This window comes from Gadus morhua, chromosome 11 (assembly GCF_902167405.1).
Source record: "Gadus morhua chromosome 11, gadMor3.0, whole genome shotgun sequence".
NCBI classification, from domain to species: Eukaryota; Metazoa; Chordata; class Actinopteri; order Gadiformes; family Gadidae; genus Gadus; species Gadus morhua.
Genome location: NC_044058.1, coordinates 3378103 through 3391185, shown reverse-complemented (window position 1 = coordinate 3391185; position 13083 = coordinate 3378103). Strand labels below are relative to the sequence as shown.

The window sequence follows — 13083 nt, the reverse complement described above, 5'->3', positions numbered from 1 at the left end:
GAACAGGAAAGGTGTAACACCATGTTTCTTTCTAAATAACTAACTACCATTAGTGACTAGAATAATTTCGTCCCTTCTAGACTGAATTGAATTAATGCATTCCATAGTTACCAGTAAATATACCAATAAATATTGAAAAATATATTTTTATTTTATTAAATCTTATACCAAAAAATTATGTTCGGGGCTAATTAAATAATTTCCGGGGCTTTAGCCCCGAATGAAACATTCTTGTGACGCCGCTCGCTACTCGCCGTCCCCAAGACATGCGATAGATGATTTATTTATCGGTTGATAAATAAATGGATAGATGGAAAGAGGAATAGCTAGATGGAAAGATGTATGGATAGAAAGAAAGATCGATGGAAAGATGGATAGATTGATTGATTGATTGAATGATTGATTGATGGAAAGATAGATAGATGTATGGATGTAAGGATGGAGAGAAACGGACGGACAGACAAGACAGACAGATAGATAGATATCAATAGATAGATTAAGTCAATTACAAAAAAGATTTATAAGCCAAGGGGGTTTATATTTCAAGTATTTTAATGTGGCACATGGGTTTAAGAGCTATTTACAGAAGTCATACAAATACAGGCCTGTACAGACAGAGCAGGCTCAGAGACATCATACTACATCAATGACTTATTTTACATTTGAATTTTTTTTTATATGCATAACACTTTAAACAGAATTATAGCACCTTTAATCAAAAATACTTGAGTTGGGTTTCTGGAGAACAACATAAGGCCTAGAGATAACGTGAGGTGAGGTTTACAAATCCCTTACTCGGCTGTGCTTGAATGTTCTTCATGGTCATTTGACGAGAAAGGGAAGCCCAACAACAGAAAACAACATGCACTGGCCTCAGAGGCTGTTTGTTTTACTGGGGCATCATTTAACAATGTCCTTAGGCAAGTATGGCGGAAGAAAACAATTGTTAAGTAATTTACAAGCAATACTGCAGCCACAGGATACAAAGGTAAAAGATGACAAAGAAATCCTCTAGAGACTGCCCCATCCCGCAATGTGTCCAGACTCCAAGCCTTGGTTGCAAGTTGTACTGACTTGATTTGTAACATTGAAGGGCAAGATATTTTACAAAAATCAAATTTCCAAGTAATTTCATCCCTCATTTATTATTTTAGGTATGCCCCGATCTTTAAAACAACCTGTCTATCTTTCAGATTTTTTTTTGGTTTCCCTCGGGCCACTGTGGAGAAAAGTGAATGGGGATGGAAACAGGAGCCCAAAAACTTTTTTGCCTTAAGCCTAAGAGACTGCTCCGAGTTGCGGTGATGTTGGGGATCCCTGATTGGTCAGGGCTCGGCTTTAAGTGAAGACAAGGGCTCTTCTTTAGGACCTCCTGCTCCAGATGTCAAACTGAGAGCAACGTCTTGTTTCTGTTCATTCTGCTTCTCCGACATGTTCGCCCTGAAACAGCAGAGGGCGTCGTGACTCAATGTGCAGTTTGTTACATTATCCAGCAGAGGCCCTGCTCCGCCAAGTTACGTACAGCGTCAATCCATGGTTCACACAGGTTAGAATTAGAATGACACTAACTCCATCTTTTTGCAGGAGAATTACTTTGCACTTATTCTAAATTGTCAGTTTAAACCTATAAAGCAGTGGTTCTCAAACTTTTCCTACCAGTGTACCCCCTCTGAGATATTTTTTCAACTGAGTACCCCCTTCACTGAAGAAATGACCATTATAAGGGTGCAAATTCTCACAATTTATAGAGAAACATGGGCATGTGCTTCAACCACTAGTACATTTTCTTGATTTTGTATTGTCTACCTTTCAGAATTTAAATTTAATCAGGGTGAAAAATAAAGGATATATAGGCTATGCATTTTTCGGAGTACTCCCTGCAGTACGCCAAAGTACCCCTAGAAGTCCGCGGACCTCAATTTGAGAACCACTGCGATAGAGTATTGAGTGTACTGCATTCAATTGCGAAACAAATTAAGTGTGTACCTTTATTTTTCCCAAATTAATGCAATATGACCCTTCAATATCATCATGTAAGTGATAAAGCATGCCAAAATCTCTGTATGCATTAGCAAGACTACTTTTGTAGCGTAAACATATGAGCTTATTTAGAGTGTAGTTAAAGTAAAAGGAATGCTTTTAACAATAGATAGGGCATACACTGTTAAGGGGTACTAGAAAAGTGATTTGTTAATAAATGCCAAACCAATCCATTCTGAAAACCTGCAAGAGTACAAACTAACCTCAACGGTTAACTTAGACTAGCCCTCCTAACACGTGCACTAGTGCATAATACAGGAAGGAATTCAATATATATATTATATATAAAATAAATGGGATTTAACGTGTTATGCAACTTCTACTGCCTTACATCAAACGAGGTCACAGCAGGAAAGGCCTAATTGAATTCCTTCCTGTATAATGCACTAGTGCACGTGTTAGGATGGCTAGCCTAGGTTAACCGTTGAGGTCTAGCCTATAAACACACGCTGCTGTGTTCTGAGGAGAAGGGGCCTGAGAGATTGAGACTGTGAGGGTTAAAGAGTTGAAGGGAAGGTGGGTGGGGGGGGGGGGGGTTGAATGGTGACCTTGGCATTGGGGTGGGCCGGATACTGGGCAGGACGTCCCAGCTAGAGGTAGAGCTGTCATGAGATCAGAGGAAACAATCAAGTAACTATGTAACAACTGCAAATCACAAGGGGGCTTTGCTCAATCATCATGCGACTGATCTGTCGCCCTTCTATTAGTAATCTACTCATTAGTCAAACATCTGAAAATAATAATAATTTCTTTATCACACACGACAGCGTTTCGTTGAGGAGGCGGAAGCAGAAACAAATATGTTGTTAAATCTGAAAATAGGATTTGTTAAAGTATTATTCATATTATCCCCTCTTTCCCCTACCAAAGTTCTAAAATAAACCTTCAAATTTGGTTCTAAGATAAGTAATTCAAAATTAGGTATAACTATTTAGAGAAATCGTAATAGTTTTGGTAGGACAGTAAAATCACATAATGAATGGAGAAACATGAAGACATCCTTGAGACATCCACTTTTCTAGCCTCTCTTTCAACTCCTTCAGTCAGGGAATGTTCATAATGAAGGATAGTTACTTATCATACATGCATAGCCATATTAATTCAGCTGTTGTCAATGTTTCGGCACACAAGTTTTGATCTCCACTGAGTTATTTTTGGTACATGGATCAGAAAAGGTGTACAAATGGCGCTGCAGTTTTCCAAAGTTTAAATGTAATTAAATGGATTTAATTGTCCAGGCTAAGGATTATTTAGCTTTGCGCATTTAAGGTTTTTGTAATTACATAGAAATGTAATGATTCCATATATCCCTTTGCCTTCATCATTGGAGATCTTCACTTGAGGCCATAAGTTACATTCATGTTAAATCAGTCACATCTGAGATGCTTCTAATGGGTTGATAGTAGAACAGGTATTATAGATCAGGCCACCTGTTCACTGCTCTCTCATTGCGGAAATGTTTGAGAAATCTGTCAAAAGATAAAACAGTGAATGAATGAAAGGACACAGGCAGCTGTGTTGGATCTCATGGAGTCCACGGTTTCCAAAGCGCTTGCTTTGGAAAGGCCCAACCAGCCCTCACAACACCAAAACACGACAATACCCGCCACCACCAGTGAATGTTGTGAACTTGTGTGTGTGTGTGTGGTTTGTGTGTGTGTGTGTGTGTGTGTGTGTGTGTGTGTGTGTGTGTGTGTGTGTGTGTGTGTGTGTGTGTGTGTGTGTGTGTGTGTGTGTGTGTGTGTGTGAGTAGCGAGAGGCCAGTGTGTGCGTTGTACCGTATCGTCTTTACGATGAAACGGATGATGACGGCCAGACCCACGCAGCCACACATGACCCCCACAACTATGGCGGTGACCTCACCTTGGGAGAGACACATGGGAAATGGAAATGAGACATGTTCACACCAGCTATACTGAGGAACGCATACACACAGACGCACGCACACGCATGCACACACACACACGCACACACACATACACATACACATATACATATACACACACAGACACACACACACACATATACAAACGCCACACACACTGTTAATGGTGTTTTACTCCGAAAGACTTCGGTATACCGTGTAATAAGATTAAATGATATACAAAAACATGTTTCCTACAAAGTCTTACCAGAGGACAAATCCTTGAGTGATCCTGTAAAAGATACACAAGGGGGCCGTTAGAAGACATTGTCTCATACAGTTCATAAGAATTGGTTTGGTCGGATTTTGATGATTGTTTTCTTTGAAGCTCATGAATGGTCGACGTTGTGACAGCGCTGTTGGTACAGCCGCTCGTTAGAAAGAACGCACATTCTTTCGCCTTTTGTCGTTCTCTGTCCCACTCTGTCCCCCTCTCTCTCTCCCCTTGTCGCTCTTTTTTCTCTCCCCCCACACACGTTTTTCTCTGTTAAACTCACGTTGCAACAATGGAGTCAGTGTTTAGTTTTTGCTAATCCTTTTGCTAATCAGCTTGCAAACAAACACTGCCCCCCCCCATCACATATTCATCCCATCCTCTCCCCCCCTTTCTTTCTCTCCCTCACTGTGCCTCTCTCTCACTCGCTCTTCCTCCCTCTCTCGGAGTCCCATAGTCACTAGTTGTAACATGTTCCCTCGGCCATTTAACTCTGAGCCGCCTGTGCTGGTGGCCAAAGCTGACCTGCAGCGACACCCAAGACCTTCCTGCTCTACATTTGTAGAGATTCATTCCTTGTAAAATGTACATTTTGATTCTGAATTTCTTTAAGCCATTTTAATTGAAATTTGTAATCATTGTTCAGCTATATCTTGTTAGACCTCACCCCTCCCTCTCTCTCTCTCTCTCTCTCTCTCTCTCTCTCTCTCTCTCTCTCTCTCTCTCTCTCTCTCTCTCTCTCTCTCTCTCTCTCTCTTTTCCTCACTATCTGTCTCTATCGCTCTCGTTAGACCCCACCTCTCTCTCTCTTTCTCTCTCTCCCTCTTTTTCTCTCTCTCACTCTCTCTCTCTGTCTTTCTCTCTCTCGCTCTCTCTCTCCCTCCCCCCCTATCTCTCCCTCTCTCTCTAACCTTCTGAAAAGGAGGTGAGGACCACCCTGTTGTTGGGGGGCTGGGTGGAGCGGTAGTTGTCTTGGAGGAGCATCTTGTCTGGTTCCTCTTCTCTGCTGGAGTACAGAGACGTCTCCAGCTTCAGCAGCTGAGCAGGGAGGGGGGGAGGAAGAGAAAAGTGAAGAAGACAATGATAATACAAGAAGAAGATCTATAACAATAAAAACACACACAAGACGAATTTATTCATTAAGAAGAGTTTAAGAAAACTATTTGTCCGTTTTACATGTAGAATTATATTAAAGTCCAGTCCTTTTCACGGCAACCCTTTCCTGTCTGACACATTTGCAGTCTCACCATGTCAAACGTATTAGGTAAGAACTAATCAGAGACATGATCTTGTGTCTTCTGTCTGATCTGTGTCCTGACCTGGGCCTGTGAGATGCTGATCCTCTCCTGGAACAGTGTCCAGAGGACGGTCTGGTCGCAGGGCGGGGTGGTCAGGGAGCCCTTGTAGCGATAGTACCGCCACATGTTCCCGGGAAGCAGAGCCTCGATGTTGAAGGCCGGGATGAACACTTTCTGGTCTGCCAGTGATCAGGAAACAAGGAAAAGCCAAGTCATTCATCCATTCATTCATTGGGTCTGCCTCTAGGCTCAGGCAGAGGGCTACTTCCTGACTTCTCTGGACGGGCCGTGGGCTGCTTGGCTTGGCTCTAAACTTTATTTCCCACAAATACAATTATTAGTAAAAGTGAACTGATGAACTGATCCTAACCAGGGTTCGGGATAGGGAGGTCTTCTTTCATGTATGATATAATCAGGGTTAATGCAGGTTATTGAAATGTACACTGCAATGTTGGAATTTTGGAAGGCATTCTGTGATCTCCTGTTTGAACTTTGTAACATAAGAAGAATGACTTTAATAGAAAAATAATTATGATATAAGTAAGGGGTAATCAACAAGAGGCAGGGCAATAAACAGCTTGATATGTCCGGCTCGTCGTCTCGGGTGGTAACCTTCCACGAGCCGGGCAATTTAATAATTAATAATTATGCTTTTTCTTATTTGTATTGCATGCTTATTAAATGTATACTCTGTTTGAGTTAATTTCCCTCAAAAAGTAGTCCCTTTTATTTATGTACACCATTAATTTATATTTTCATGCGTTTTACAATCCAAATATAAAGTTTTGGTTTCCCTGGTAGCACCTGAGGGTTTGACTAATACCTGGAACAATCATTATTTATGCAACGTAAACGTTGTTCACTCCTCCAGTAAATAGGACGGACCTTAGATACGTCTTGGCAACGGGAGGTCTCTAGTCCGTTCAGCTATGAGTCAGAGAGCTAACTTTATGGCAAAAATACATGATATAATCTATGTTAAAAAGTAAAAAACCGACAACAGCTGTTAATCCGATGAGTGAGATCCAATGACTGTTCTCACCTGCGTGTCTAACGCGTCCCAGATAGTTGAGGATGTTATCAAATGCTTGGTTGTTCTCCGGACCTGTCTAGAAAACTGAGATATTAATAAACACTCATTACATCTCTTACCCATCCAGCCGGAGCATTGGCAATATCGAAACCAGAGCAATTTCGAGGATAATAACTGATGGCATGGATAGGTGTCACAGTCACCTCTATGAGGATCCCCAACACAGCTAAGCCGTTCTCCTTGGTCATCGCCGTGGAGATGTTGGGGTAGAGGTCTGAATTGTAGTGGACCAGGTGGAGCTGGAGGTCAGAGGGATGGGGTTTAAGAGGGCTTCACATGGCAATAGTCAAAAGAGTGAATGAAGAAGCATGAACGAATGGAAGAGGCGAAATATCTTCATATAGCTATCTCTTGATAATCTACAAGACTATGAAAAGAACACTGGGAAGAGAGCGGAAAAAAGGGGAGAAGAGGAGATGGAGAGAGGGAGGGGGAGAGAGAGAGAGAGAGACATGGAGGGGGGGGGACACAGAGACAGAGAGATGGAGGGGGAGAGACAGAGAGAGAGACAGAGAGACGGAGAGGGGGAGAGAGAGAGATGGAGGACAGGCCGCTGTTTTTGGGAGCATGCTTGGTTTGACCCAGAATAAGCTTAACATGTTAAATCCCAAGACCTTGAAGTATGGGCTTATTTTCACCTGGTTAGTCAACCGCAGATTACAGAGTTACTTGCGAACCAAAAAAAGGTTTAATACCATAAAACGTATAGAAACCTCTAACTGGGTAAAAGCAGTGCAGTGTTGTTCCTGCAAATGTAATAAGCAATGTACTGTATATATTTTGGAGTAATCAAGACCAACCAACACTGTTACAACAACAATTAACAATTTAAGATTTAGGTTTAGTCATTGATGGAATCAATCCTTCTTATAGTTTAGTTTTCTACAGATTTGATTGATTTAAATCACATCAATGTTTCACATTTGTTTAATTGAACCACAGTATCCTACATGCTACTAAATCCTTAACGGCACCATATAAATCCTTAGAAAGTGTTCCACATGATTCCATACTCCTCTGGAGGAACCCCCGTCCCTGTGATACCTCTGCGTCTGTGCTCTCTCCGTCGATGGTGTGTTCACTGCCCCCATGGCCTGGGCCCCCGCTGCCCCAGTGGAGGTGCATCTGGGCAGCCGTGTATAGCCAGGGTAGCCCCCGTAGGCCCATCCAGTCCGGCAGCTCGATCACCACTGGGCGGGAGGAGCATTAGGAGAATCAGTAAACATGCTCATGGTTCTTAGCTGCAGAGTGGATCAGAGGGGAAAGCTGGTGGAATCTGGTTGTAAAAAAACTTTTAGAAATTGAGTATTTTGTATATTATATCATGTATATGAATATGACATATTCCTACCAAATATTTTATTTGGTAGGAATCCAATGCCTGCTAAAAAAAGACTCAAGGCGTCTGGTGTTTAGGTGCCAGGTTACCTGTGATGGGTAAGTCCAAAGATCAAACAAACTAACTGGTTGCTTGGAAACCATCCCAGTAGGAGCAGGGGATCAGAATGGCCTCCTGATTGATATACCTGTATGTCCGTTGTTGTAGAGAGAGAAGGGCTGGTTGCCGTGCTGGCTGTAGCCCAGGGGGGTCAGCGGGCTCAGTGTAGGGTCGTGTTTGGTCTGAGACGTCACCACGTCAATAGGAGACTGAGAGTAGCCACTACACTCCGGAAAGTACGTTGACCACTGCGATTGGCCCACCAAGCCTTAAGAAAACCATGGAGGGAGATTGACAAACATTTAAGCTGACCAATCACACACTACCGTTACGCCTCTAGTCATCCATTCATAAAATTGTATTGATTAAGAAAATAAAATCAAACTGTTGCTTCGTTACTGTTCAAATACATACCTATTTGTTATAATTATCACTACACCGGTTATTATTATTATGTGTGTGTGTGTGTGTGTGTGTGTGTGTGTGTGTGTGTGTGTGTGTGTGTGTGTGTGTGTGTGTGTGTGTGTGTGTGTGTGTGTGTGTGTGTGCATTTTTTTGCGTGTGTGTGTGTGTGTGTGTGTGTGTGTGTGTGTGTGTGTGTGTGTGTGTGTGTGTGTGTGTGTGTGTGTGTGTGTGATAGGTGTGTATGTGTGCGTGTGTGTGTATGATAGGTGTGTATGTGCATGCCGTTCGGAGCTTGTCCTTTTAAAGTATATTCATAGGATCTTTAGGATATTAGATGCAAACAGGTAGGCATAAAGACATAATGCGGGACAGAGTTAACCACGAAATAAATGCCAAGTGTTTAGGGTAGGGAGAATGTTGCCCAGGCACCAGGAAGAAAAAGAGACAAAAAACAACCAAAGGAAGACAAGGTCGGAAGAGAGCCTGAAGGGGAATGCCAAACGTATGCAAGAATGAAAAGGGGATGCTATGTGCATTGCAAGAAGAACTTCTGCACACCGGTGATTACATACCAAGTATTTAGCAAGAACACACACACTTCAGACCTATGGGCTCTACTTACTGACCACTCTCACAACAGGCTTATGTGTGCATAGAGGATTATGATCATTCCTGTGAATAGGGGTAAACCATATTTTCTATATTTCCATTCCGTGCAGGAGCCTGCCTCGGAATAACCCAACAAACTGAGCTCTCTTTACCTCTGGGTTCTTCTGTCCTCTGGCAGTAGTTAAGAAACAATCCCTCTTAACAAGTTACTCTCTGATAACATACTCTGAGCTCCAGTCAATCCAGCCTCTCTCGTCGTGTCACATGAATACCCCTACATACCCTTACAGAATCACTGACACGCATCTGGTTCACTTGGAATCTTTCAACCTGCCTCATTAGTCGTGATACACTCATCCACCGCAGCTTCTACCCCCTACCCCCTATGATACTCCACCACCCCAGACCCCAGCAACCCCAAACATAATCAACCTTCAAAAGTGTTTTCCTGCCTTCCCGCTGTGGGATGTCATGGATGTCCCCATGGAAACCACAGGCCGCATATTCTGACCAGTATGGCTATTTCACTCTCTTAGCATGCAGTAATTCGACTGAATGGATTTATGAACAAAGCTACACAAACACTAACACATACACACACTCACCCACTCACACACACCCAATCATGCCCATAACTTGTGCTTATGTTCATTTCAACCTCGTATTATACTGCCTAATAACATTTGCACGCCTCACCCCCCATAACTGACTGACTGCATGTGTGTGTGCGCATGTATGTGTGTGAGAAACGCAAGCTAGTGTCTATTATGTACTTTTCTCTCCCCTCTGAACGAATGGATGCCCATTCGTTCACATGCAGCTCCCAGCCTCCCTCCTGTGTAAACAGTGTCAGTCTTCCAATAGTTAATGTTTATAAGACTTCAGATGCTTATAAGTCTTGGTCTAAATGTTTTAGCATTATGGGACGGTTTTCTGCTGCTGTTGACCCCGGCTGGGTGATGATTTTCAATGCACATTTAGCAGAGAAGGCCCCTAAAGAAACACAGGCTCCTGGCACTGTGTGTCCCGTGAGCCAAGTGATGTCATTGTACTGAACTGAGACGGTTAGTGTGCGTGCCCGTCCGTTTCCACAATGCCACCATCCGCACAATAGGTGGCTAGTGTACATCCGTGATACAATAAACACACTGGTTATTGTGCGCTGTCACAACGCTGCTTCATCACTCCACCACACCATCTCTCATCTCTCACCCTCACATTTTCTTCCAGTTACACCTGCCTCATATACAAACATACACTCTCACACACACACACACACACACACACACACACACACACACACACACACACACACACACACACACACACACACACACACACACACACACACACACACACACACACACACAAAACACACAACCATGCACACACACAACCATGCACACACATGCCTCTCTTCATCATCTCTGCTGTGACTGGTCCTCTGTGATGCCAGCTCCACCAGCTGTAACTAATTCAGATAGAGGGAGAACAAGAGCGGAGCAGAGGAACTGGGTGGTGGGGAGCTGCTGGAGACCGGGGAAACACACCTCGGACTGTTAGCAAGTGCTTACCACGTCCTGATTGGTTCTTAAATAAACCTTGCATGTAAAATATCAAAAGCCAAGCAAGTCACTGTTTGTGTTGTGGATACTAACACAGTACATTGAGAAGATGCACTTACCGGTGTAGGTCCAGTATGTTTCCTCTGAAAGAAAATTTAAAAGAGTCAAATTAAGACAAGTACAGTCCTTTGAGTTTTTAAGAGACGATGCATCAGATTTTCTGATTTGTGATACAATCCTATTTGTAATACATTCATACTTTTAAAACCACTGAAGTTGTATCCAATACAACTTGAAGTGTTTTAATAAAACCCATGATGCTACAATGACCTCCAAAGCCCAAAATAAAGAAGGCAAATAGCTGTTGAATTAGTTGAAAGATCTTACCGGCCGCTGGCACTACAATCCATCGGCTAAGGAGCACCGTTAGAGGGAAAAACAGAGCCACCCAGTCCATGTTAGCCCTCCTCACCCATACACAATGATAAAGGAAAGTGGTGAACACAAGGTCCAAATCCCCGTTAGTTAGAGCAAGAGGGGGGGGGGGGGGGGGGGGGGAGAGAGAGAGAGAGAGAGAGAGATGAGAGAGAGAGAGAGAGAGAGATGAGAGAGAGAGAGAGGGGGGGGGGGGGGGGGAGAGAGAGAGAGAGAGAGAGAGAGAGGAGAGAGAGAGAGAGAGAGAGAGGAGGTCAGTGGAGTGAGAGAGAGACTGAGAGGCACTGGAATACATTCGGAATCCACCTGCTCCACTTTGGTCCGAGGGTGGAATGACACAGAACCAGTTCCCAGGGAAAAGAGGAATGAATAAATGGAGAGCGGGGAAAGAGAGAGCTATGTAATGAGAGGTTAAAATTAAAGGAGTGAGTGGGAATGGTTCCCATGTTATTTTCTGATGGCGGTGTTAACAAAACAGAGGGGGAAGCTTAGGGGCTCATAGAGGGGATCGGATCAGGGGACGGCCAGAGGAATAGCCTAATGAGGGAGAAAGAGACTCTTCATTCAATAATTTACCTCTTATTATTCCAAACTGTGTTACTTTTGTTCATTTCAAATGTAAAATTGCGAGTGTATAAGGGTTTGGTTTTCTAACAGTCTGAGGGAATTACATAATGCTAGTGTACGCATAGTTTGATTTCACATAAATAAGGTGAACATTTCACCGAATCTACCACTTTCTGTGTAATATATTTGGGAAGTAACCTGTATGTTGTTGTTCTGATGTTGACCACAAGAGGGAGTAGTGATCCCATGAGATATTACTGATACCAACTACCCGACCGCCATTGCCTGGACAGATACATTCGGCATCTATCATATAATGATCTTAATCATAATAATATGCCCGTTATGGTGTTTCGTGTATACGGCAGATTAAAATATTATTCGAAGTTTTATTGAAAGTTTAAAGCACAGTAGCCTAAATTATTAAATAGGCCCGCATTGTATTACCATAAACTCCGGTCATCTTTGGGTCAATAATTCCTAGATCGTGTGGAGGCCAATGTATAATGTCTGTATTCGATATTAGGATTTCATAGACGAGCTGAAGCTTTTGCAATACATTTACAATGTCAATGAACTTCCTTTCAATTAACCCATTTATTTTGTATGTGAAGTGCAATATTTTGCAACAGTCTGCCGAATGTCGGATTTCAATTGGTCGCCAGCTATCGTCGGGGGCGTGGCATAACACAATTCCCTCTTGGCTATTGGTCTAATTATTGCAGTGGGTGTAGTCATTTGGTTTCATTCACAAATATCCACCGGAACACCGCTTCGTGCAGAACAAATGCTCCTGCTACTACTACTCTGAATAACACATGTCGACATATTGAGACACACACATCCTGGCCCAGACCGCAGCAATATAGTCAAACACATCGCCTCCCTGCGCCTAAGGGTTGTAGGGGGGAAAACTCTGACTGTTGTTTGTGCATATGCACCAAACAGCAGCTCAGAGTACTCGGCCTTCTTGGAGACCCTGAATGGAGTCCTGTATGGGGCTCCAGTAGGGGACTCCGTAGTTCTGCTGGGAGACTTCAACGCCCACGTGGGCAACGATGGAGACACCTGGAGAGGCGTGGTGGGGAGGAACGGCCTCCCTGATCTAAACCCGAGCGGTCGTTTGTTATTGGACTTCTGTGCTAGTCATGGATTATCCATAACAAACACCATGTTCGAACATAAGGGTGCTCATAAGTGTACCTGGTACCAGAGTACCCTAGGCCGAAGATCGATGATCGATTTCGTGATCGTGTCATCTGATCTGAGGCCGCATGTTTGGACACTCGGGTAAAGAGAGGGGCGGAACTGTCAACCGACCACCATCTGGTTGTGAGTTGGATCAGGGAATGGGGGAAATTTCCGGATAGACCTGGTAAGCCCAAACGAGTAGTGCGGGTGAACTGGGAACGTCTGGAGGAGGCCCCCGTCCTAGGTATCTTCAACTCACACCTCCGGCGGAGCTTTTCTGGCATTCCTGTGGAGGTTGGGGGCA

The 13083-nt window shown here is 43.4% G+C and overlaps 1 protein-coding gene across 3 annotated transcripts; it reads right to left on the bottom strand.

Moving 5' to 3' along the window:
* Window positions 1-540: 540 nt before the first annotated feature.
* ca14 (carbonic anhydrase XIV) lies at window positions 541-11068 on the bottom strand. Of its 3 annotated transcripts, XM_030371497.1 has the most exons (13): window positions 10974-11068; window positions 10706-10729; window positions 8096-8275; window positions 7614-7759; window positions 6713-6808; window positions 6519-6585; window positions 5498-5655; window positions 5090-5216; window positions 4173-4196; window positions 3819-3903; window positions 3471-3509; window positions 2589-2642; window positions 541-1440 (listed from the first exon to the last, which is right to left on the bottom strand). In XM_030371497.1, the coding sequence occupies exons 1-13, from the start codon at window positions 11041-11043 to the stop codon at window positions 1326-1328; spliced, it is 1185 nt and encodes a 394-aa protein (XP_030227357.1). In that variant the 5' UTR covers window positions 11044-11068; the 3' UTR covers window positions 541-1325. The 3 variants fall into 3 exon arrangements, with proteins under 3 accessions (XP_030227357.1, XP_030227358.1, XP_030227359.1); XM_030371498.1 differs by lacking the exon at window positions 3471-3509; XM_030371499.1 differs by lacking the exons at window positions 2589-2642; window positions 3471-3509.
* Window positions 11069-13083: the final 2015 nt, after the last annotated feature.

Coding starts and splice junctions, on each gene's coding strand:
- ca14 (XM_030371497.1), bottom strand. CDS start 11,043: ATGGACTGGGTGGCTCTGTTTTTCCCTCTAACGGTGCTCCTTAGCCGA. Junction 5,656..6,518: donor GGGACGCGTTAGACACGCAG/GTGAGAACAGTC, acceptor GATCACTGGCAG/ACCAGAAAGTGTTCATCCCG. Junction 1,441..2,588: donor CGGCCCACCCCAATGCCAAG/GTCACCATTCAA, acceptor CTGCTGTTTCAG/GGCGAACATGTCGGAGAAGC.